The sequence below is a fragment of the Hypanus sabinus genome, chromosome 6 (genome assembly GCF_030144855.1).
Source record: "Hypanus sabinus isolate sHypSab1 chromosome 6, sHypSab1.hap1, whole genome shotgun sequence".
NCBI lineage: Eukaryota > Metazoa > Chordata > Chondrichthyes > Myliobatiformes > Dasyatidae > Hypanus > Hypanus sabinus.
This window is the reverse complement of record NC_082711.1, coordinates 154,141,406-154,167,758: the sequence shown is the minus strand read 5'-3', so window position 1 is coordinate 154,167,758 and position 26,353 is coordinate 154,141,406. Positions and strand designations below refer to the sequence as shown.

At 42.9% G+C, this 26,353-nt stretch overlaps 2 protein-coding genes across 4 annotated transcripts in view; one reads left to right on the top strand and one right to left on the bottom strand.

Moving 5' to 3' along the window:
- Window positions 1–477: 477 nt before the first annotated feature.
- On the bottom strand, window positions 478–25,443 carry LOC132395204 (general transcription factor II-I repeat domain-containing protein 2-like). The gene is made up of 3 exons (XM_059971492.1): window positions 25,277–25,443; window positions 9,285–10,542; window positions 478–672 (listed from the first exon to the last, which is right to left on the bottom strand). The coding sequence occupies exons 1-3, from the start codon at window positions 25,441–25,443 to the stop codon at window positions 478–480; spliced, it is 1,620 nt and encodes a 539-aa protein (XP_059827475.1).
- Window positions 25,146–26,353, top strand: part of tmem248 (transmembrane protein 248) — a 32,273-nt gene continuing 31,065 nt past the window's right edge. The window contains exon 1 of one of the 3 annotated variants that reach the window (XM_059973222.1): window positions 25,146–25,547. In XM_059973222.1, the coding sequence (XP_059829205.1) occupies window positions 25,545–25,547 (3 nt within the window). In that variant the 5' untranslated portion in view covers window positions 25,146–25,544. The remainder of the gene's footprint in view (window positions 25,548–26,353) is intronic. The other 2 variants (XM_059973225.1, XM_059973223.1) reach the window with 2 other exon arrangements.

The window sequence follows — 26,353 nt, the reverse complement described above, 5'->3', positions numbered from 1 at the left end:
GCACCAACAATCATTCCACTATCAGTCCATGTTACAGTTCTTGCCCTTTCTGATTTTTAGTCTGAACAACAACTGAACCTCTAGACAATGTCTCCATGCGTTTTTTTGCATTGAGTTGCTGCCGCATGATTGGCTAATTAGATACATTTGCATTAAAGAGCAGATGTACCCAATAAAGTGGCCAATGTGTGTATATCCTTTGATTAGATAATGAGACCAGAAACGTACATTAGTCCACAATGTAATCTTACCAAGAGTCATAATTTTTTAGCCACTTTTACACCTTTACTCAAATCTTCTTGCAATCAAAGTTAATGCACCACTTAATTTCTTAATTGGTTGCTGTAACTGTATCTTGTGTCTTGAGTACAAGGAAAATTACAATTTTCTATTCTCTCGCCATTTCTGATTTTTCTACCGGCAGTACATAATATAACATTTTTGCATAATGTACTTGGTCTGCCATTTTGTTACCCACTAAGTTCGCTTGTCTGTATTCCCTTGAAGCCCCTTTGTATTCTTAATATGACTCACATTCTCACTTGGTGTCGCGCAATCAGCAAATGTTGAAATGATGTATTTGGTTCCCTCATCTAAATCATCAATATACTTGTGAACTGTTGGGGTCCAAGTACCAATTCCTGTGGAACCCCAGAAGTCACAGCAGACCAACTTGAAAAACAATTTTTTTTGTTAATATTTCTAAGTTTTCTATTTATTCACCAATTTTCTATCCAAGCTCGTACGTTACCAGTGATTAGTTTTACTGCTCTTCTGTGTAGCACCTTGACCATAGACTTTTTCAAAATTTAAAAAATATCATAATCCACTCACCTCTCCTCAAACTGCTCCTGTAGATTAGACTAAAAATGACTTCTTTCATTTGCATGTATTGATTGTGTTCAGTCATGTCATTTTCGAAGTTGTAGATTTTAAGGGGCAGAAGGAGAATAGTTTGACATAAATTTAGAAAGCTGAAAACTATCTTTAACATTCTGTGAAGGTCACTCTGCATTCAAAGATCTGGTGAGTCGTGCACTGTTTTATAATTAGATGGCATGTTGTGGATATAAACAGTACCTCCAGCAGGTGAATTGCTTTGAAAATGATATTCATCTCCTGCTGTCACCATGAAAAATAAACTTTTGATGATGTTGAACCATCTATCAAGAATCACTCTGTTTTATTATGTAAAACCAGTGCCAAACGTACTGTTCTAAAATACAGATTTGAAGATTTGGGATTGATGAACACAATAAATCATTACTTGCGATTGTAGTATTTTTATTGCGTATTCTACAGAACCCTCTTTATTAAATCAAATGTGCATTTTCAAGCTGGTGAACAGGTGGTAATGCAATGAACAGGCACCCATTTTTAGTGCCAATGTCCTAATGCAAAGGATATGTAACACATAAGATGAAAATGAAAGATTCTGAGTTGAAGTACTCTTGGATGCTAAGAATGGTAATCTCTAATAAAAAAAAACAGACTTATGTGTTAAAATGCATTGAATATGTAGTGTTGATTACAATTTTGTATGAAGCAACAATAGATAAGTGAAATTTGTACAAATCACTCATATAATGTATGTAGACTCTTCATTGTTACTGCTGAAAAGGGCAAAAAGAAAGGAAAACTATTAGAAAACATCGGCTGCTTGGATATCAATCATGACCAAATTCAATCATCTCGGAGATTCAACTCCTTTATCCATGTTTGGATAAAGTTTGGCGTTGAAGAGAGATGGAGAAACCCAAATTTAGAGTTTGTACAACACACATAAAATGCCTGAGGAACTCGGGAAGTCAGGCATAGCATCTATGGAGGGGAATAGACAGCCAGCGTTTTGAGCTGGGACAGTTTATCAACACTGGAAAAGAAGGGGGCAGGAGCCAGAATAAGAGGGTGGGAGAAGGTGAAGGAGTACAAAATGGCCACTGATGGGTAAGCACAAACAAGAGAAAATCTGCAGATGCTGGAAATCCAAGTTACAAACGCAAAACGCTGGAGGAACTCAGCAGGCCAGGCAGCGTCCATGGAAAAGAGTAAATTGTTGATGTCATGGGCCGAGCCCCTTCCATTAGGTCTGGAAAAAAGGATGTGGAGTCAGAGTAAGAAGGTGGGGGAGGGGAGGAAGAAGTACAAGGTGGTAGATGATAGGTGAGACCAGGAGAAGGGGAGGGATGAAGTAATGAGCTGGGAAGTTGATTGGTGAAAGAGATAAAGGGCTGGAGGAGGGGGAATGTGATAGGACAAGGTAGAAGACTATGGAAGAAAAGGAAGGGGGGAGACGCAGGGGGAAGTGATGGGCAGGGAAGGAGACAAGGTGAGAGAGGGAAATGGGAAAGGATAATGCTGGAGGAGAGGAGGAGGCCATTACCAGAAATCTATGAAATCAATGTTCATGCCATCAGGCTGGAGGCTACCCAAAAGGAATACAAGGAGTTGCTTCTCCAGATTGAGTGTGGCCTCATTACCACATATCGGTTGTGGACTGATATGTTGGAATGGGAATGGGAAGTAGATTTGAAAAGGGTGGCTTCTAGATATCCCGTTTTTTCTGGTGGATGGAGTGTAGGTGTTCAGCAAAGCGGTTTCTCAGCGGATGTCAGGTCTCACTGATATACAGGAGGCCACACCAGGAGCACTGGATACCACAGATGACCCCAACAGACCTGCTGGTGAAGCGTCACCTCACCTGGGAGGAGTGTTTGGGGCCCTGAAAGGTAGTGAGGGAGGTGGTGTAGGGGCAGGTGCAACACTTGTTCTGCTTGTAAGGAGAAGTGTCAGGAGGGCAATCAGTGGGGAGGGGCAGGTGGGCTGGACGTGGAGGCTAGTGGGGTGCAGGTGAGGACAAGAGGGACCCTATTCCTGGTGAGGTGGAAGGAGGATGGGGTGAAGGCAGACATGTGTGAAATGGAAGTGACGTGGGTGATGGCAGCATTGATTGTGAACGAAGCCCCTTTCTCTGAAGAAGGAGAACACCTCAATAGTTCTGGAATTAAAAGTTTCATCCTGAGAGTAGATGCAGTGGAAAAGGAGGAACTGAGAGAAAGGGATGGCATCCTTATGAGGGGGATAGGGTGGCAAGAGGTCTAGTCCAGGTAGTGATGAAAATCATTGGGTTTATAAAAGGTGTCAGTTGATAGGTTGTCTCCAGAGATAGAGACAGAGAGATCGAGAAAGTGATGGGAGGTGTTGGAAATGGACCAAGCTGATAGGTAAGATCAAGTAAGGAGGAAGGTGGGTTTGGGAGGGGGATGAAGTAAGAAGTTGGGAGGTGATAGGTAGAAAAGGTAAACAGCTGAAGAAGGAATCTGATAGGAGAGGACAGTGGACGGTAGGAGAAAAGGAAGAGGAGGGGAACCAAGGCAAGGTGATGGGCAGGTGAGGAGAAGAGAGGGGAATGGAAAAGGAGGGAAGACTGAGAGGAGAGAGTACTGGGAGTTGGAGAAATCAACATTCACGCCATCAGGTTGAAGGCTACTCGGACAGAATATGCTCAAAATTGTTCCTGCAACCCGTTTGGCCTCATAATAGCAGCATTTGTGAATAGATTATTGGTGAGTGTGTTCCACATGAAGGCACGGTCAATCTTCCATTATATTGTTAAGTGTAGATCGGGTTGGATGTAATCATAAATATGAGAAATTTGACAGAATTCTGGAAATCTGAAGCATCACATACAATGCTGGAGGAACTCAGCTGGTCAAGCAGTCGACTTCTCGAGCTGAGACCACCCTTGAGGAGTGAGGATAGATGAAGTCAGGTGGGTAGGGAAAGTAAAAGGCTTGAGATAAAGCAATCTGAAAGGAGAGAAGAGTGGACCATAGGAGAAAGGGAAGGAGGAGAGGACTCAAGGGGAGGTGACAGGCAGGTGAGCAGAAGTAAGGGGCCAGAGTGGTGAATAGGAGAGGGAAGGGGGAGGGAAATTGATATTTATGCCATCAGATTGGAAGTTACCCAGACAGAACACAAGGTGGTGCTCCTGATGCAACCTCCTCTACGTTGGTGAGACCTGTCATACTGCTTAGTCGAGCATCTAGGCACCATCCACCACAAACAGAACTTCCCAGTGGCCAAACTAATTTCCCTTTCCCCCTTTCCTCTGTTCCCCACTGTGAATTTTGCCCTTTCTCACCTGCCTACCACTTCCCCTGAGAAACCTTTCTTCACTCCTCAATGAATTGAGTTCAATCCCTGGTTTGATGAGGTAATGATATTAAGGGAAGAGTTAGGCCATAAGATTATTGATTATGGTGGAACAAAAATTTTCATATGTCAAATTCTTATTCCTTCACGAGTTCTTCATTCTGTTCTGAATCTATTCCACTTAGTCAAGTCAAGTCACTTTCATTGTCATTTTGACCATAACTGCTGGTACAGTACAGAGTAAAAATGAGACAATGTTTTTCAGGACCATGGTGTTACATGACACTGTACAAAAACTAGACTGAACTACGTAAAAAAAAACACAGAAAAAAAACTACACTACACTACAGACCTACCCAGGACTGCATAAAGTGCACAAAACAGTGCAGGCATTACAGTAAATAAACAAGACAATAGGGCAGTAAGGTGTCAGTCCAGGCTCTGGGTATTGAGGAGTATGACAGCTTGGGGAGATAGTGGAGGTAGCATACAACATAATGGAGACTGTGTGTTCTTGATATGCAAGTGCAAGTTTGTCTACCTGAGCATTGTGCAGTGAGTAGTCTCATTTATAACAACATTTCTATCAACCTCCAAGGCAGGTCTTTGTGTAGCCAAGCAATGTGTGTAGTGTCCTGGAAGAATATTTCACATCAGTATTCACCATGGAGAATGAAGAGGATGAAGAGTTAGGGGAGGTATATGCTAATAGTCTGGAAGAAGTGTGTTAGAGATAGGGATGTTCATTAAGATTGTTGATTGTTATTCTCAAGTACATGAGTGTAAAGGAGAACAAAATGATTGTTACTCTGGGTCTGGTGCAGCATCAAAAAAAGCAGAATAAGCAAAAGAACACAATAAATATAAATGTAAACATAATCTACAAGTAACTGAGTGAGTGAGGCCATAGATACATATAATTAGGTTATATACATACAGTAAATTGATTGTATGTACTATACATGAACAGGTGCTAGGTACAGCGGTATCTGGACATCACGTGACTGTGACTCTGATTAAGGTGAATAAATTCTCATGGCCCAATGAAATCTATCCCAGTGTAATGAAATGCAAAGGAGGAAGCTTACTTGGGCTTTGGCAGAGATTTGTGCATAAATTTCATCCGTAGTTGATGTACCATCTTCTGCCATCACCAACGGGATCCTACTACAAATACATCTTTATCATACCCCCACTTTCCACTTTCTAGAAGGATTTCTCCCTCTGTGGTTCCCTTGTCCATTTATCCCTCCATACTAATCTCCCTCCTAGCACTTAAGAGGCTAAAATTGTACATCTGCTCATTCACCTCCTTCCACAATTCCATTCAGGGATGGTGTTGTCTATCCAGTTGAGGCAACACTTCACCAGTGGATCTGCTGGTGTCTCCATTGTATATGATGCTCCCAATGCGGTCTTCTCTACATTGGTGGGACCCAACACAAAATTGGGGACTGCTTTGTCAAGCATCTCTGCTTCACTCACCAGAAGTGGAATCTCCTGGTGGCCAATCATTTTAATTCCTATCCCCATTCCCATGCCGACATGTTGCTCCATGGCTTCACACTCTATCTATGCCTCTTATAATCTTATGAACCACCGTCAGATCTCCTCTCATCCTCTGCTGCTCCAGCAAAAACAACCAAAGTTGGTCCCAAGTTTTCTTTATAGGACCTGCCCTCTAACCCAGGCAGCATCCTGTCCAAAGCTTCAACATCCTTAATGAGGTGACCAGAACTTTACACAATACTCCAGGTGCAGCCTAACTAGAGTTTTATAAAGCTGCAACATGACTTCCTGACTTTTGAACTCAGTGCCTCAACTAATAAAGGCAAGGATGCAGATGCCTTCTTAAATGTCCTATCAACATGCATAACCACCTTCAGCAAGCTATGAACTTGGACCCCAAGGTCCCTTTGCTCATCAACACTGTTAAGTGTCGTTCCTTTAAAGTGTATTGTCTCTTAACATTTGATCTACCAAGGTGAAACACTTCATATTTGGTTGGGTTAAACTTTATCTGCCATTTCTATGCCTATATCTGCAACTGATCTATTTTGCGCTGTATTCTTTGCCAGTTGTCTGCACCGTCTACAACACCACCAATCTTTATATCATTTGAAAACTTCCTAACCCACTCATATACATTTTCATCCAGGTCACTTATCACAAACAGCATTGGTCCCAATACAGATCCCTGCAGAACACCACTGATCACAGTCCCTTCAACCACCCACCCTCTGCTTTCTATGGGCAAGCTGGTTCAGGATCCAAATGGTCAATTCACCATTGATCCCATGCATCTTAATCTTCTCGATGAGTCTGGGATCTTGACAATTGCCTCACTAAAATCTGTGCAGACAACATTGACAGCTCTGCCTTCGATAATCACCCTTGTCACCTCGTCAAAAAAACTCAATCAAGTTAGTAAGGCATCAATTGCCCCACACAATCATTTTGGTTCTCTCTAATTAAGCCATGGTTTTCCAAATGCTCTTGAATCCAATTCTGAAGAGTTCTCTCCAATAACTTTCTTACCATTGAAACAAGACTATTGTTTCCCGAATTATTCCTGGTTCCCTTCTTGAACAATAGAGCAACATTAGCTACTTGCCAGTCATCCAGGACTTTGGTAGTGGTGAGAGAGGACACACAGACATTGGTCAAAGCCCCAGCAATTTCTTCACTCGCCTCTTTCAATAACCTCAGGTATATCCCATCGAGCCCTGGGGACCTATCCACCTTAATGCACTTAATCCTCCTTTACTTGGAAATGCCCTAGCATGTTAATAGAAACATACAAAAATAGAAAACCTACAGCACAATACAGGCCCGTCAGCCCACAATGCTGTGCTGAGTATGTACTTTAGAAATTACCTAGGGTTACCCATAGCCCTTTATTTTTTTAAGCTCCATGTACCTATCCAGGAGTCTTGTTAAAGACACTATTATATCTGCGTCCACCACCATTGTTAGCAGCCCATTCCACGCACTCACCACTCTCTGCATAAAAAAACTTACCTCTGACATCTCCTCTGTACCTACTTCCAAGCACCTTAAAACTGTGTCGTCTCATGCTAGCCATTTCAGCCCTGGGAAAAAGCTTCTGACTATCCCCACAACCGATGCCTCTCATCATCTTATACACCTATTAATACTCTTTGTACTGATCTCCTTATCCTCCATGTCATTCTTGGTAAATGCTGATATAAAGGACTCATTAAGGACCTCATCCACATCCTCTGCATCCACGTAAAGGTTCCCACTCTATCCCTGAGCGGTCCTGTTATGCTTTGTACTCTTCAAAAGGTAGGTAGCTGTCTCAGGTCCATTTAAAACTTCCTCGTTGCCACCGCAATGTTTTGTACTCTCCAAAACATTAAACCAATTGAAAGGAACAAACAAGAGTCTGAAATGCAAATCTAACTTAGTTTTTACTTTAAACAAGGTGCATGCATATCATGTGGTCATATGATGATGTATTCTATTTACATACTTTTACATATTATCTGGAATTCATTATGTAAAAAACAAAGAAAGCTTATTAAAACAGTATTCGTACAATATTACTCAATATTACTGAAATATTAAACACACAATACTCTTCCCTTAGCTATAAACTCCAACTCAATATAGAATGCATCTCAACTATGTACACAGTATATGATAAAATATAACTACCATATACTGACATCCACAGCATAGTAAATTTTAAATTGTTCCATTCAGGCTTAAGGATTTAATCCTGTGAAGGCTTTTTAACTCTTGCGAGGGACTGTCTTTCCTGACAAGGGGGAAATCACTCAGCTTGGCGGGTGAGGCTTGTGGTTGTGAAACAATCTCAGGTACTGGGGTCTCCTCCATGGTGGTTGTCGGAGTTGACTCTGGGACTGCACAAAAAGGCCCTGACAGCTCCAGCCACCTTTCTTCTCTGACAACTGACTCTCCTCTCCTCAACTGATTGACGTGTCATTTCCAGGAGATATCAAGCATAATCTCCACTGTGTAGGACAGGGGTGGGCAAACTTTTTGACTTGAGGGCCACAAAGGGTTCTAAAATTTGACAGGGAGCAGGAGCAGATGGACGGAGTGTTTTGGTAATACACCTCATAAGAGAAAATAAAATATCATGGGATATGTAGAAAACATGTGCTTTAATTTCAATTGAAAATGAACAAATGCATTACAACAAAATATCTGTCTTTGAAGTCCCATGGTATTTAGCTATTTATTGAAATGACTTTTAAAACACTGAAAATTAAATGAATAAAATACAGCTTTTTTTAATAGTAACAGTTATTATTTTAAAGCACTGAAAATTCTGTTATCTTTCAAGATATTATCATCATCACTCTCCTCCTGACTGTCTTTATTTCAAAAACGGTAGGAGATGCAGGTCTACTTGTCCTGCTCCTTCTTATTCAATTGTCCCCTGTGTCAAAACTCAACAACGACCAGCACAAAGACAGAACAGTGACAGCGTGCCAGTATGCGGAGCGTGTTATTTGATCTGGAGCGCATTTTTTTATTTTGAGAACGTACGTGCACCTGCGCACTACACATGTCCATCACTTAACAGAAATGACATGTAACATGTAAGGCTTATTGAAAAAAATATTTTCAAATGCATTTTTTACATAACACAATGAAGAAACTTATTTTTAACTTCAGTGGGAACAGTGTTGTTGGTCTCCCTTTTTAGCCAGCGCATCAAAGTCTGGATTTAGTTTTGTTGTGGTGATTCTCAGGATGGATCTGAGGTGTTGGTCAGTTAACTTGGATCTGTGGCTGGCTTTGTTGATGTTCATGACGCTGAACGCCTGTTCACACAAATAGGTCGAGCCGAACAACGCCAGCATCTTCTGTGCCGTCCTCCGGAGGTTTGGAAACGCCTCTTTACCAAGTGAAGCATAAAAGTCATTCAGTTTAAGAGAGTTGAACTTCTCTTTTAAGACGGGGTCAGACTGAAGGTCGATCAGTCCCAGCTGTAGCTCCTCTGGTGCTGTTTCAGGATCTTGTGACAGGGGACAGGCCACCAACTGAAGTGACTTGTCAATTTTTTCAAAATCAGAAAAGCGACGGCAGAATTCTCTGTGCAGCGCATCCAGTGACTCGCTGTATTTTTTCACATTTGCACCGGCCTCTTCCAGCGTGGCTAGTGTGGGAAAATGAGTGAATAACTTATTCGAAATTTGCCTGGAGAAAAAAGCCAGCTTAGATTTAAAGGCTTTCACATTTGTGTACATGTCATGCACAAACTGATCCTTCCCCTGTAGCTTCACGTTCAGTTCATTCATGTGTGAAAATATATCCACAGCAAATGCAAAGTCACAAAGCCAGCTCTTGTTGCTCAGCTCAGGAAATTCGCCGGCCTTCCTCAGTAACTCCAAAAATGCACCGATCTCCTCTTTGAGCTCCCATACTCGTTGAAACACTTTGCCCAAACTTAACCAGCGGACACGGGAGTGGTAAAGTAGGTCCTGGTGATCCGCATCAGTTTCCTCCAGGAACATGATGAACTGACGGTGCTGAAGTCCCCTTGCACGTATAAAGTTGACAAGTTTTATGACAGGATTCACAACATGATTCAGCTGTAATACCGATTTACATAGAGATTCCTGGTGGATGATGCAGTGAAGGAAAATAACATCCTGGTCAGGATTTTCATCTTTCATTTTATTCTGTATTCTCCTCAGCAGGCCAACATTTTTCCCCGTCAAATTAGGAGATCCATCTGTGGTGACATTGATAAGTTTACTCCAAGGGAGCTTCATATTTTCGATGACAGCAGACACCCGGTCATACAAGTCCTCTCCCCGTGTTTTTCCTTTCAGAGACTCCATTGTCAAAAACTCCTCCGTTATTTCAAAAGTATTGTTAATTCCTCGGATAAAAATGAGGAGCTGAGCAGTGTCTTTTACATCGTTGCTTTCATCCAGTGCTAATGAATATAACGTGAACGACTCTGCCTTTTTATTTAAGTCGCTGGTTATATCTTCATCTATCAGTTCCACACAGCGAGTCACTGTCCTGCATGATAAACTGATTTTTTCAAATTTGTCTTTGCTCTCCGGACACAATACACCTGCTGTCTCCACCATACATTCTTTTAAAAACTCGCCTTCAGACAGAGGCTTGCTGGCCTTTGCTAATTTGAATGACAGCATAAAACTCGCCTTGGTACTTGAGTCATGAATGGCAGTCTGGTGGTGCAAAAAATTTTGTTGAGCCTGTAAATTAGCTGCCAACCTCTGAGCATTAGCTTCCCGTTCTTTCGTTGACTGGTCACTAGCATAGTTGGCATGTTTTGTGGCAAAGTGACGGCTGATATTATATTCTTTAAAAACCGCCACAGTCTCTTGGCATATCAGGCAAACAGCAGTTAATCTGTGTTCGGTAAAAAGATATTTAGTTGTCCACTCCTTATTAAACACCCAACATTCTCTATCTATTTTTCTTTTCTTAGCTCCACTCATCTTTACAGAAGGGGTGAGAGGTTGTAGCGGTGTGTTACACGCAGCACTAAAATTACGACACGGAGTCGGTGACTGCAGTCGAAGGAAAAAACTTTATTCGAAATCCCCAGCCTCACTTTTAAGCCTCTCTCAACCTGCCCCCCGTGGCGCAGAGGCTCCAAAGCTCTGTGCTCGCAAATCCCCGCAGGCTATTTCCCTTAGCCGGAACGCTGGCTAATTGTGAGCCGGTTCGGATGTGCCAGGAAATGGGTCGCCACAAGGTTACAAAGTAAAGCGCAAATGTGGAGTAATACGCTGCACCTCAACAAAGGTCAATGTATATAGAGTGCGTCATCTATTGGGAAAACGCCAGAATTGCGGGGAAAAAACGTTAACAAGGTTTATTAATATAATTTCATCAAGTTCTGCAGGCCAGATTAAAAAGCTTAACTGGCCACATATGGCCCACGGGCCGTAGTTTGCCCATGTCTGGTGTAGGAGAATGGTCCAGTTCTGTCGTTAATCTTTCCAAGTACCCTTTTTTGATCAACTCTGTAGTCCCTCACCAGGACTATTTACTCAAGTGTGAAACATCAAACCTCCTTGTTTGAGGAGCCTTCAATTTGTCTCAGCTCTTTGTCCAGCATACTCTTTCTGAGATTGGGTTTGAGGAGATGCAAGCATGAACACAAGAGGTAACCAAGGAACAGCTTAGCTGGTGAGTTGTTCATTGTGGAGGGTCCTGCATTGCAATATGCAAGGAGGACATTAGCAAGCTTTTGATTCAGTGTCAGTGTAGTGTGTTTTGCTGACATAGCTTGAAGTACATTTTCTAGACTCTGGACAAACTATTCCACTAAGTAGCTTGTCGCTGGCATGGTGCAGATGTAATACGTCTTATTCCACTCATTTTCACGAATGACTGAAACTGTCCTGCAATGAACTGTGGTCCATTGTCACTGACTAACTGTTCTAGAACGCCAGTCCTTGAAAAGAGACTTCTCAACACGTCAACAGTGTACAAAGCTGTAGTGGAGGCCTTTGGGAGGATTTCTGGCCACTTTATAGCTGCATCCATACCACCAAGAAATTTTTGCCCATAATTAGTCCAGCCAAATCCACTAGAGATGGAGAGGGGCTGCTCTTGACAACTTCTGGACGTGTTGGCATGCCCAGATGAATGGCATGTTGCTTCTCCAACAATTTAGCTCTCAGCTTGGAATGCACAGCAACTCTCAATCCTCACATTAGACAACCTCCATCAATGGAAAGCTCATCCTAGTGCTGGTAAAAATGGGATAACTAGGATTTCTGCTGCACATTCCAACCGTTTTGGGTTGAGTTTTCCAGTGCCATCCTTAAACACTGCTGTTGCATCATCCAGTATCTTCCTTAATTTTCTTTCAATTGACTCTATTACAGGGGATATGACAGAGTTTTAGCCGTCTCAGCCAATCATAACCCCAATGCAAGCCCTTCTGGTTTTACCACATATAAGCCCAATATAGCTGGTTGATTGCTGTGATTCACTGTTACAAATATCATTCCCACAGGTATTTCCTTTTGCCAGTAATAAATTCTTAGTTGGATATCTGCAGGCTTCAGTTTAGTATCTTTGAAATGCCAATCAAACTCACTTTGTGGAATGACTGAACCCGATGAGCCAATGTCCAATTCCATTTTAATTAATTTAACATTCACTTCTGTGTAAGCCACATTGCTTGTCTATTGTTAATTCTCACACTCTAAATCTCAAGGCTACATAGTCCTGTGGCACTCTCATTGTTGTTAGACTTTTCATCAATGGCATACAGATTAGAGCTCTTTTTGAAACTGCAACTTGACTTTTTATCTTTTTCTCTAGCCTGCACAGTCCATTTAATTTTTGTCTCCCCGACATGCTCTTTGAACGTGTCTCACTTTGTTGCATTTTCTGCAAGTTTTCCCTTTAAATTTGCCTTTTGTCTGGTAAATGTGAGCCACTGCTACAACAGTTTGTTTGGTCAGGCAGGACTCCATCTGGATAGAAGCTGCAATTTTGTTCACTACTCTTTCAAATGCAAGTTGTGCTTCAGTCCAAAGCTGGCCTTGAAGGCTTTCTTGTAAGATTTCACCAACTAAACAATCTCTCGGTGCAACTTACTGAACTGACAATGCTCAGACATACAAGCCCAACTCAACCAGAGATGCTGAAATAGGCTCTCGTTCTTTTTGTTTCTGCTTATGAAGCCTAAAGCTTTCTGCCATCAACATGGCTTTCGTTTTAAATGTTCCTGCATTACTCTCACAGTATCAGCTAAGCTCATTTTGGCTGGTTTGGTTGGAGCATTGAAATTTCTAAACAAGCTGTATGCCTTTAAACCAAATACACTCAGCAAAACTGGTGCTCGCTTCTCATTGGCTTTTTCACTTGTTTCAATATATTGCTTAATTAGCTCTGCATACATAAACCAGTTTCCCATTGAACCATCTATCCAATGTAGCCAGCCATTTCTGTTCTCTTTTTTTCACAATTATTATCACCCAGTACTCACGGTTTAGGAACTCCTGAATTCTTCCATTTATTAACCTGATCATCTTTCCTTTTGCAAAGAAAATGCACTGCTCTGAAGAAACAAAAAATGTGCTGAGCTTTTTTTTTAACTCGACTGTTTCTTGCTGCGCTTTTTAAAAACTCAAACAGCTTGGTGCGCTTCAACAGGTAGGCAGTTGTCTCTGGTTTGTTTAAAACTTCTTCATCACCACTGTTATGCTTTATACTCTCCAAAGCATTAAATGAATTGAAAGGAAAAGATGAGAGTTCGAAATGCAAGTCAAGCTTAGTTTTCACTTCAAGTGAGACGTGCATATCATGTGATGGTGTGATGACATAAGCCATTTACATACTTTTACGTATATAAGCAACAATGTTTAATCAAACAATATATTTACAATATTACTCAAACATTACTGAAATATTATGTACACAACAGGTTCCACGCTTTCCCTAGTTACCCTCTTGCTCCTGATGTATGTATAAAATGCCTTAGGATTCTCTTTAACCCTACTTGCCAAGGACACTTCATGGCTCCTCCTTGCTTTGCTAGTTCCCCTCTTGAGTTCTTTTCAGGCTTCTTTATAATCCTCCAGGGCTCTGTTTCATTCCGGCTTCCTAAGCTTTACATATTTTTCCTTTTTCTTCTTGACTAAATTCATCGTCTCGCTTGACATCCAAGGTTCTCTTGCCTTGTCATCCTTGTCCTCCCTTTGGACTACAACAGTCCTGTCCTGTACTCTGTGCCATCCTTTAAACGTCCTCCACATATCGGACGTGGGCTTGTCCAAAAGTAGCTGTTCCCAATGAACTCTCCCTAGCTCCTGCCTAAAGCTCGCATAACTGGTCCTGCTCCAGTGTAATACTCTCTTGCACGAAGTCCTTGCTTAACCTTGTCTATAGCTATCTTGAAACTTAAGGAATTGTGGGTCATTGTTCTCCAACTTTTCACCCACTGAAAGGTCAGTCACCTGGCCAGGATCATTACCCAACCTCAGATCCAGAACGGCCCCTCCTTTTGTTGGACTATCTACATATTGATTTACTGAATGCACCTAACAACTTCAGCCCCATCTAAACCACTTTCACTAAGAAAGTCCCAGCTTATATTAAGGAAGTTGAAGTCTTCAATGACAACAACCCTATTTATTTTACTCCTTTCCTTACTCTGTCTGTATATTTGTTCTTTAATGTTCCAGTGGCTATTTGGGGGGGGGGGGGTCTGTAGTACAATCCTTCCTATTTTTGAGTTCTACCCAGATAGACTCAGTGGACACCTTCCATTATGCCCCCTTTGAGTGCAGCTGTGATATTGTCCCTGATTAGTTGTGCACCCCCTCTTCATCTTTTCTAAAGCATCGAAACCCTGGGACATTAAGCACCCTTTCCTGACCCTCTCTCAGCCAAGCCTCTGTAATGGCCATAAGGTTCCATGTACTGATCCATGCTCTAAGTTCATCACCTTTACCCATAATATTCCTAGCATTAAAATCATACACTTCAAACTATCCATCCTATTGAATCCATTACTTTTGGTCCTGTCTGTTTATAGTGGCCCTGACATCTACCTTTCTCTGCACCCCTCCACTTTCTGACTTGGTGCTCTGTTTCCTATGCCCCTGCCAACTACTTCAAACCTTCCCGAGTAGCACTAGCAAACCTCCTGTCTAGGATATTGGCTCCCCTCCAGTTTAGGTGCAACCTAGCCCTCTTATACAGGTCACCCTTGCCCCAGTAGATGTTCCAATGATCCAAGAACCTTAAATTCTGCCCCATGCACCAGTTCCTTGGCCACTCATTCATCAAACCTATAAACCTTTTCTTGCTCTGACTAGCATGTGGCACTGGGAGTAATCCAGAGATGATTACATTGGAGGTCCTGTTCTTCAGCCTTTTTCCTAGCTCCCTATTCTCTCTGCTCAGGACCTTCTACCGCTTCTTATCTGTGTCATTAGTGCCAAAGAGCACCACGACCTCTGGCTGCTCACACTCCCACTTGACAATATTCTGCAGCCACTCTGAGACATCCTAGACGCTTGCACCTGGGAGGGAACACACCATCCTGGTGCCTCTTTCATGGCCGCAGAATTCCTGTCTGTTTGCCCCCTTAACTATCAAGTCTCCCATCACTTTCACTCTGCCTGACTTTACCCTTCCCTGTTGAGCCTCAGAGTTGGTCACTGTGCCACTGGACTGGCTGGCGTTAATGTTCACCCCTCCTCCATCCGCAAAGCAGTACCCAATGGGGTAAACATGTTGCTGAGGGGGATAACTACACTGACTGCTTACTCCCCTTACCTCTCCTGGTGGTCACCCATCTATGATCTGAAGCCTTCTCTCTGGGTGTGACCAACTCAATAAAAGTTTCATCTAAGGGTTTTATCCTCCTGGATGGTCCTGAATGCATCCAGCTCAACCTCCAATTCCCTGACATGGCCATTCAGGAGCTGAAGCTGGATGCATGGCCTGAAGAGATAGTCATCAGAGAGACTGTCAGTTACCCTGAAAGCCCACATCTCACAAGAAGTGCATTTCACCACCTTAACCATCTTGCTTACACTGAACTAAGCACTGAAGATTTACAGACATTTAAAAAAACCTACCTGTGCCTTCTCTCTGAAACCTATCAGTTTTGCCCTCCCTTCTCCTGCCTTGCCAAAGCCTGTTGAGCTAAAGCCTGACCACTCTAACCCTGGCCCACTCTGACAATGGCCATTCCGCTTACACCTCCCTTCTTATTGGCTCAAATAAAGCCTGATGAGACTTGTTCTTTTGAACCAGCTCCCACCCTGCAATGATTCTAATCTCTCACTTGCTAGTTTAAAGAATGCCCTCTTATGATCACTTGGAAAAACAGGGGAGGATAGTCTGCGATTGTTCTCACAGGAACGCTGGAGGCTGAGGAGTGATTTACAAAATCATGAAGGACATGCAGAGTATTTTTCCAAGGTAGAGGTGTAGAAAACCAGAAGGCATAGGTTTAAGGGGTGACTCGAAAAATTTAAAGGGGATCTTAGGGGCTACCAGATGATCAGCAAAAGATGACTGCCCTTCCCAAGTGGGAGAGTGCAAGTTTCCCTTGCCCATATTTGATCTACTCCCATTAGCTATGATGGACTCGATGTTCTACTGCAGAGAAAGAAATCCTTCAGCTCAACTTGTCCGTGCTGAGCAAAATACCTTCCTGAGATAAAAAAACACAAAATGCTGGCAGAACTCAGCAGGCCAGACAGCATCTATGGGAGGAGGTAATAACGACGTTTCGGGCCGAAACCCTTCATCGGGAGTGAAGTAACATGGGATGGTCGGCCGGGGGTGGGGGGGGGGGGGGAGGGATAAAGTAGAGAGCTGGGAAGTGATAGGCTGGAGGGAGATGGGCTAGGGGGAAGGTGGAGAATGATGGGAAATAAAAGAGAAAGAAAGGTAGGGCTGGGGGGAGAGATTATAGCGAGGGGGGGAAGAGAGAGAAAGAGAACCAGACTAAAATAATCGATAGGGATGGGGATAAGGGTGGAGGGCAGGGGTATCAATGGAGGTCAGTGAGTTGGATGTTCATGCCGGCAGGAAGGAGGCTACCTAAGTGGGAGAGAAGGTATTGCTCCATCGACCTGCGTGTGGCCTCATCTTGACGGTAGAGGAGGCCATGGACAGACATGTCAGAGTGGGAGTGCTCTGTGGAATTGAAGTGTGTGGCCACAGGGAGATCCCACCACTGCTGGAGGACCGAGCGCCGGTGTTCGGCGAAATGGTCTCCCAGTCTGCAGCGGGTCTCCCCAATGTATAAATGGCCACATCGGGAGCACCGGATACAGTATATCACCCCAGCTGACTCGCAGGTGAAGTGGTGCCTCACCTGAAAGGACTGTCTGGGGCCTGGGATGGTGGTGAGGGAAGAAGTGTGGGGGCAGGTGTACCACTTCTTCCGTTTGCAGGGATGAGTGCCCGGAGGGAGGTCGGTGGGGAGGGATGGGGGGGGGGCGATGAATGGACAAGGGAGTCGCGTAGGGAGCGATCCCTGTGGAAAGCCAAGAGTGGGGGGGGGAGGGGAAGATGTGGTTGGTGGTGGGATCACGTAGGAGGTGGCGGAAGTTACGGAGGATTATGTGTTGGGTTTCGGCCTGAAACGTCGTTATTATGAAGGGTTTTGGCCCGAAACGTCATTATTAACATCCAACTCACTGACCTCCGTTGATACCCCTGCCCCCCACCCTTATCCCCATCCCTATCGATTATTTTAGTCTGGTTCTCTTTCTCTCTCTTCCCCCCCCCACTATAATCTCCCCCCAGCCCTACCTTTCTTTCTCTTTTATTTCCCATAATTCTCCACCTTCCCCCTAGCCCATTTCCCTCCAGCCTATCACTTCCCAGCTCTCTACTTTATCCCTCCCCCCCACTTCTTATCCCCCCCTCGACCATCCCATGTTACTTCACTCCTGATGAAGGGTTTCGGCCCGAAACGTCGTTATTACCTCCTCCCATAGATGCTGTCTGGCCTGCTGAGTTCTGCCAGCATTTTGTGTTTTTTTTATTTATTTCCAGCATCTGCAGATTCACTCGTGTTGCCTTCCTGAGAAAGTTCTGTTTCCCTGCATTTGATCTCTATCCCTCTAAATCTTTCCCATTACTTGGAAAAAATTATTCCATTGTAAGACATTAACAATTTTTGTAAGAGGCCATGGCATCACCGAGAAACTTATGTGCTTCTTCCACCTAATCTGGTGTTTCTAGCGCTGAGTTACAATGTCTGATTGAACAGCCATCAGCTACATTCAACTGTCAAATAAGTAGTTGTAAACTCCTCCATTCATATCTAAAGAAGTCTTCTGAATCACTTGGAAGCATGTATTTCATTATAGGACTTAGCCCTGTTTAATTAGAGGCTACTCGATCACAATTTAGCCTACCTGCTTCAACCGCCTAATTTTCAAAATTGAATTGCAGTGTTTAATTGAACTGCTATTAAGTAAATTAAACTGTTAGATAAATGGTTGTAAACTGTTTCAATTTATGGAAAATACTGTTCTAAATAGCTTGGAAGTTATTATTTAATTGCAGGAGTGAACCCTGTTTTGTTAGAGCTGCTACTGTGTCAATGTAGATGGAGGCTGCTGCTGTTTCTTTAATGATGCCATGACTTCTAGGGGTCAGTTTAAGAACCTGCTTCATTGAACTAAAAAACTCGGAGATGTAATACTTAAATTTTTACAGAAATGTTGCAGCACAGCCATTATTTTTAAGACCTATAAAGAACAATGATGATTGATTAGATAGTTTAAACATTTCACCCCCCCCCCACCATTCCCCACTCTAATGTTAAACTCTTCTCACATGCCTATTTTTTCTCCTGGGTTCCCTTCTCCTTCTCTTTCTCCTGTGGTCCGCTCTCCTCTCCTATCAGATTCCTTCCTCTCCAGTCCTCGACCTTTCCCACCCACCTGTCTTCACCTGCACCTTTCCGGCTAGCCTCCTTCCCCTCCCCCCACCATTTTATTCTGGTGTCTTCCCCCTCCCTGCTCAGCCCTGAAGAAGGGCCTCAGCCTAAAAAGTCAACCGCTTATTCATTTCCACGGATGCTGCCTGACCTACTGAGTTCCTCTAGCATTTTATTTAAAGATGTTGTTTCCACATAATCTGCCTCCATGAGGAAATAGCAAACTGGGTCCATCAAAAGTTGTTTGTTTGGAATGACATACAACTGATACAGGAAACTTAGGTCTCACACCACCAGGTTCAAGAACAGTTATTACCCTACAACCATCAGGCTTCTGAACAATCATAAATAACTTCACTCACCTTCGCGCTGAACTGATTCCACAAACTATAGACTCATTTTCAAGCACTTTACAACTCATGTTCTCAGTGTTGTTTATATATTTTTTTTATTTGCACATAATTCTCCTTTTGCTCATGGGTTGTTTGTCAGCCTTTATTTATGTATAATTTTTCATATGCTCTATTGCCTTTCTCTGTTTTCCAGGAAACGCCCATAAGGAAATGAATTTCAAGGCAGTATATGGTGACATATATGTAGTTTCATAATAAATTTTATTTTGAAGGCAAGTAAACATAGCTCTAAATTTTAAACTGTATGCAGTAAGGATTTATTGTCTGTAAACAGCAGTCACAAAGACCACCTGTGCCATAATGATTCAGCAAACATTGACTTTAATGGACTCTGAAGAAGGAAATCCTGCTTGATCATCCATACTGCCTAACTTGCTGTTGTGTTAATCCTTTATGACTCTGGTTAGCTCTGATATAGCAAATCATAATTATTAACAAGCCCTTTTGGAAAGGATTCCAAATGAAAGACTATGCATTAAATTCGGCAGCACAGGAATTTGAAAATAACCATGTTGCTTTCTGGGACTGGGGTGGGGGGGGGGGGGTAGGTACATAGGAAACATCAGAGCTCAGAGATAGTACTATACTATTTCTAAGATATATAAAGAACTGAAGCAAAATTAATAGGTAGTTGGAATGAAAACCAGGCTAGGTTTGTTAAAGGCACACATTCACGATTAAACCAAATGAGTAAGAGAGCTTTAAAACCATAATTCAGACAATAAGTTATGTAATGGGTTGGGTTAAAACAGAGGTTATAGAAAAATGTCAAATTAAATGTAATTCAGAGAAGTATTAAATAGTACAATCAGTAGAGTAACTGGCATACCAGACAGTCCCCAGGTTTTGTAAAAGTTCTTTTCTACAACTATCTGTAAGTTAATTTCTCTGTAAGTTAGAAAAAGTTTTCTATAATGACACATGCTAAAATGCTGGAGGAACTCAGCAGGTCAGGCGGCATCTATGGAAATGAATAAAGAGTCAACGATTTGGGCTGAGAAGGGAGGGGGAAGATGTCAGAACAAAAAAGTGGGGGAGGTAAAAGAGGATAGCTGGAACATGATAGGTGAGGCCAGGTAGGTGGGTAAGGTCAAGGGCTGAAGAAGAAGAAATCCAGTAAGACTGGAATGCAGACCACAGGAGAAGGGGAAGGAGGAGAGGACTAGGGGAAGTAATAGGTTAGTGAGAAGAAGTAAAAGGTCAGAGTGGGGAATAGAGAGACTTTTTATAGTGACCTGTATTATATCACTCTCCACACTTGCTATAGTTCTTTCATTTTATCAAATATTCATCCCAACCAAGTCAAGTACTAATAATTAAATTAATGGAATATACAGTATATCAGATTCAGTCATTGATGAATATCACAAAAATTATTATTATTGCTCTCTTGAAGAATGTTTGAAAATGAAGTGGAGAATATGCACAAAGTTAGACTTCTATTTTTCAGCTGATCTGTAACCTGAAGAGCATAAACACAAACAGGAGCTCACAAAGTTGAGTATAAATATGAAAGGAACTTGTGCTGGTCAACTCAGTGTTATATATTTTCAAGCAATAAAGAATAACTATAATAAATAGCATGCAACACACAAAATGCTGGAGGAACTCAGCAGGCCAGGCAGCATCTATGGAAAAGAATAGTTGATGTTTTGGGCTGATAACCTTTGGCAGGACTGGAGATAAAAGGCCGAGGAGCAGATTTAAAAGAAGGGTCTCGGCCTGAAACATCGACTGTGCTCTTTTCCATAGATGCTGCCTGGCCTGTTGAGTTCCTCCAGCATTTTGTGTGTGTTGCTCAGATTTCCGGCATCTGAAGATTTTCTCTTGTTTATAATCAATACCATTAGGATCTTGAAATGTGTGGAAGAGATAGTAATGATAATGATTTACATTTTATTGTGCTTTGGTTAGACTGTAGTGTAATGCTGTCTCCAATCCTGGTTGCCATGAAAAAAATCATGTAGTTGGGCAGTGTTGCGAAGAGACACTGGGACTAATTTCCAGCATCGGCTGTAGAAGTTCTGAGAAAAGCCATGATGGATTTTCAGGAGCCACCTGAGGTGTCATGTTTGAGATATTTAAATTCATACTTCTCAAATTTGAACCAGAATCTGCCATCCTTCCCTATTTCAACCATAGTTTATCTTTATGCTGACACAGAATGAGGCCATTTGGCTTATTGGTGCTGGCTCCCCCGTGAACAATCCTTTTAGTTAAATCTCCCCTCTTCATATTTCCTTGTAACCCTAATGTTTTTTTTCTCTCTGAAATGCCCATCAACTTTGCTCTGATCTTCTTATTTAGCAAGGTATAATTTACATTACAAAACACGAGAGCATCTGCAGATCCTGGAAATCCACAGCAGCACACTCAAAATGCTGTAGGAACTCAGCAGGTCAAGCAGCGTCTATGGAAAAGAGTAAACAGTTGGCATTTCAGGCCAAGACCCTTCTTCAGGACTGAGAAGGAAGGGGGAAGATGCTGGAATAAAAAGGTGTATGGAGGGGAAAGAGGATAGCTGGAAGGTGATAGGTGAAGCCGGCTGGGGTGAGAAAGGAAAAGGGCTGGAAGGGAAAGAATCTGGTAGGAGAGGAGAGTGGACCAATAGGAGAAAGGGAAGGAGGAAGGGACCCTGGAGAAGTAATAGACAAGTGAGAAGAAGTAAAATGTCAGAGTGGGGAATTGGGCGGGGGGAAGAGGGTGAGGGAGGGATATTGTTCACTGGAAGGAGAAATCGATATTCATACCATCAGGTTGGAGGTATAATTTTCATTAACTAATTGATCAACCAGTCCACCTTTGGGATATGGGAGGGTACTAGAGTACTTGGAATGAACTTGCAGAGTTCTTCATCTCAGGGTAACTAGGGATGGACAATAATTGCCAGCTTTAGCAACAACATCACATCTTGTCAACAAATAAAAATTTAGCTGACATGGTTGACACCATGATGACCTGAGTAGACCTCTTGCCTCATCCTGACCTCCAGTGCTGTCTTTGAGGAAGTTGTACTCTCCCCCTGTGACCACATTAGTTTCCCCTGGGTGCTCTGGTTTCCTACAATATCCCAAAGATGCGCAAGTTGGTAGGTTAACTGGCCACAATAAATAGGCCCTTGTGTGTTGAAGGTGATGGAATGGGGGGGGGGGAATGCGGGGAGAATACAGATAGAGCCTAAAAAACAAGACAATGAAGAGGTGGTCGCAGGAGGCAGAGGAACGGTTACAGGTTTGCTTTGAGTGAGTGGTCTGGGTCGTGTTCAAGAACTCATCTGAGGACCTGAATGACTACACCAGGGTTGTAACAGACTTTATTAAAACAGCTGTAGATGAGTGTGTCCCCACAAAACTCATTCAGGGTTTACCCCAATCAGATGCTCTGGATGAACAATGAAATCCAGAATTTGCTGAGAGTCAGATCAGAGGTGATCAAGAATGCTACAAGTGGTGCAGGTATGATCTTTGGAAAGCCATCTCCAGGTGAGGTAGAGATTCTGGACTAGACTGGTGTCAATGAGGGATGCTCAACACCTGTGGCAGGGTTTGAATGCCATAACCTCCTACAAACTTAAATCTTGTGACATCAAGATAAATCAGTAGAGCTTCACTTCCAGAGGAGCTCAGTGCCTTCTATGCTCACTTTGAGCACCAGAACAGGGAAGAACCACCGTGCACCCCCATCTCCCAATGATCCTTTGGTCTTGGTATCTGAAGATGACATGTAGGCTGCCTTCATGAGAGTGAATCCCAGGAAGGCACCTGGCCCAGGTTGAGCACCTGGCTGAGTGCCGAAGACCTGTGCTGACCAACTGCCTGGTGTATTCACAGATATCTTCAACTTTTCACTCTGGCAGTGTGTGATATTCACCTGCTTCAAACAGGCTTCAGTTGTACTGGTGCCAAGAAGAGCATAGTAACCTGCCTAAATGTCTATCGCCCAGGGGCACTTACATCCACAGTGATGAAGTATTTTGAGAGGTACATCAGCTCCTGTCTGAGGGGCAACTGAGATTCACTTCAATTTACCAAAGCAACAGGTCTGCAGCAGATATCATCTCATAGGCTCTTCACACAACTCTGGAACATTTGGACAGCAAAGATGCATACATCGGGATGCTGTTTATCAATTACAGCTCAGCATTTAACATCACCGTCCCCTCAAAACTAGTCAGTAAACTCCAACACCTGGGCCTCAATACCACCTTGTGCAACTGGATCTTGGATTTCCTTACTTATAGACCCCAGTCAGTTCAGATTGGCAAAAAACATCTCCTCCACAATCTCCATCACCGCAGGAGCACCACAGGGATGTGTGCTTAGCTTCCTCCTCTACTTGCTTTCCACCTTTGACTGTGTGGCTAAGTACAGCCCCAACACCATATAAAGGCTTGCTGATGGCACCACTGTTGTGGGCCAAATCAAATGTGGTGATGAATCAGCATGCAGGTGGGAGGTTGAAAACTTGGCTGAGTGGTGTAATGACAACAACCTCTCACTCACTGGTAATGAGACCAAGGATCTGATTGTGGACTGCTGGAGAGGGAAACCAGGGGTCCATGAGCCAGTAATCATCGGAGGATCAAAGAGGGAGAGGGTCAGTAACTTTAAATTCCAGGGTGTCACTATCTCAGATATCTCCACTATGTCACTATTGCAAAGGAAGCTCAGCATCACCTCTACTTCCTCAGGAGTCTACAAAGATTCAGAACGTCATCAAAAACCTTGGCAAACTTCTGTAGATGTGAGCTGACTGGTATGCATTACAGCCTGGTATGGGAATACCAATGCATTTGAATGGAAAATCATTCAAAAAGTAATGGATTTGGCCCAGCACATCACGGGTAAAGCCCTCCCAGCCGTTGAGAACATCTACATGAAATGGTGCCGCAAAAAAGCAACCTCAGTCATCAGAGATCCTCACCATCCAGCTATGCTCTTTTCTCATAGCTGCCATCAAATAGAAAGTGGATGTGCCTCAGGATTCACACCTCCAGGTTCAAAAACAGTTACTACCCCTCAACCATCAAGCTCTTGAGCAAAAGGGAATAACAACACTCATTCTATTTCCAGTGTTCCCACAATCGATGGTCTCACTTTAGGGACTCTTTATACTTCATGCTCTCGTTATTTATTTATATTTGCATTTGCTCAGTTTGATGTTCATTGATCCTGTTTACAGTTACTGTCCTGTAGATTTGCTCAGCATGCCCATAGGAGAAAGAATATCAGGATTTTATGAGGTGACGTGTACATACTCTGATAATAAATTTTGCTTTGAACTTTGGGAATATGATACAGAGATTGCTCTGTGTGCTGGCATAGACTCAGGGACCAAATAATCTACTTCTATGTCATAAAATTACAGAAATATGAGGAAATATGAACATAGTAAATAATAGATTTTGGATATTAGTAATTTCAGCAAATCAGCATCAGTAAATTCAATTTCCATCAAAGAAAGGTCAATTTCCATTCATTTCCCGCAAGAAAATGTCACATATATGTACTTTGATAATAAATTTAGTTTGAACTTTGAACTTTCAACAAAGTAATGGGGAGAAAAGAAACGGAATTATTTAAAATTATGTAATTGGGTGTTACAATGTGTAGGAGAGGACTTTATAATCTCTCTGAATCACTAAGAGGCAATGCTTAAATGGTCTTTCTTACTCTAGCTGAATGAAATTTTGCAATATTTAATTTAATCAAAAGAAAATAGAAAACCTATTTTATACTGATGACTATATATTGTATCTCACCCCAAGAAACTTGCACCTACTGGGCTATGTATTCCACTTTTAGAGTATAAATGCCTTTACGTTGTTTTAATGATAGAAATAACAAGTGACAAACGATCCCTGGTGGCAGTCAACTGTTGTGAAATAAATATATATTCTTAAAAAGCAGATTGTAAATCCACCTGTAAATTAAAATTGTTCCTTTCAAAAATAATGAAACATGAGCTCCATGTTTAGCTTTAGGACCAACTGAGTCGTTGATTTAAAATTGTCAGTGGTTTTAATGCAACACGAACTTCAATGTAATAATCAAAACTGGGGGCAAACTAAGACATCTGGGATTGTTTTCCTCTCCCCGGCTGCTCTGCGGCGTCGAGGTTTCGATTTGGTTTTGCTTTTTGTGGCCGTACGGAGGACGTCCCTGTGAGTTGCCGTTGCCGGGTGAATCAGCTCGGCGTCGTCCGTCACTGGTGGCCGCGGCCGCGATCCCCGCCCCTCGGCTCCGGAGAGTCAGCAGGGCGCACGGCTTCACCCTCCTCCCTCCGTCACCCCCGGAGAGTCAGCCTCGCCCTCCTCCTCAGGCGGCTCGGGCTACGAGGCCGAGATGCCGAGCCGCTTGCTGTCCGCCGCAGCGGCGTGAGAGATGCCGAGAGGCGGCCCGCAGCGCAGCCGAGTGCAGCTGCTTCCTCCTCCCTCGCCCCGCCGCCTTTCTCCATCTTCCGTCCCTTCTCGATCTCCCGCACTCGCCCGTTGATCTGCGTCGTCGCCGGACCGGGAGAAGGTGACGGGCTGGCGAGGCCGCCGGCACGGCCTGAGAATGGTGAGTCTCGCCCCCTGCGTTGTTTGGCACGGACGGGCACTCTGGAAACGCGCAGGCTGCGCAGTCGCGAAGTTTAGTGTAGGCCGCTACCTGTTAAACTCGGGAGTCGGTGTCCTTCCTGGCTGCTTCGGTGTAACGTTGAGAAAAAGACGAATGGGCTTCACTCCATTCACTCCGCATCACTTTTTGCTCCTTGTGTGATTTGTTTGTAGTGGAATCGTGAAAATTAGTAATAGGTAGTGTTCCGTGTAAAATCTATAGCAAATATAAATATCTTAAGAATTTAGATTTTAACTGGGGTAATATAAAATGCAGAATTAACTTGATAAATTGCTAGTTCAAATATAGGCTTTAACAGCATACGGAACTACATGTTTTAAGAATAAACTTGATAAATTCTGCAGATTCTGGAAATACAAAGCAGCACCAAAATGCTGAAGGAACTCAGCAGGTCAGGCAGCATCTAAGGAAATGAATAAACAGTCGACGCTTCGTGCCGAGACCCTTCAGAACTAGAAAGGGAAGACGCCAGAATAACGAATGTTTTGTAACGGATATTATCCGTACATTATGCAATGTGGAAATGTTGTAGTTGGCCCTACCTTTGATTATACAGCTGGTGCCTCAGTCCCATGATGATTAGTGATTTATAGGAGTAGCTCATTGAGTTTATCATGCCTTTTCTTTTGAACAAGTTGTTCCATATGTATAACAATCACTTTATTGTCAAGGACCTATCTTGGAATCAGAGATTCAAGGATATACCTGCATAAGTCTTTCTCAAAAATGAGAAACCCAGAAGCACA

Bases quoted from the DNA above. Each gene is read 5' to 3' on its own strand.
- LOC132395204 (XM_059971492.1), bottom strand. From the start codon at position 25,443: ATGGAGAAAGGCGGCGGGGCGAGGGAGGAGGAAGCAGCTGCACTCGGC. The intron at 10,543-25,276 runs GTGACGGAGGGA...TACCGAACACAG, and splicing joins GCGAGGCTGACTCTCCGGGG to ATTAACTGCTGTTTGCCTGA. The intron at 673-9,284 runs GTGAAAAAATAC...TTGTTTTTCAAG, and splicing joins TGGAAGAGGCCGGTGCAAAT to TTGGTCTGCTGTGACTTCTG.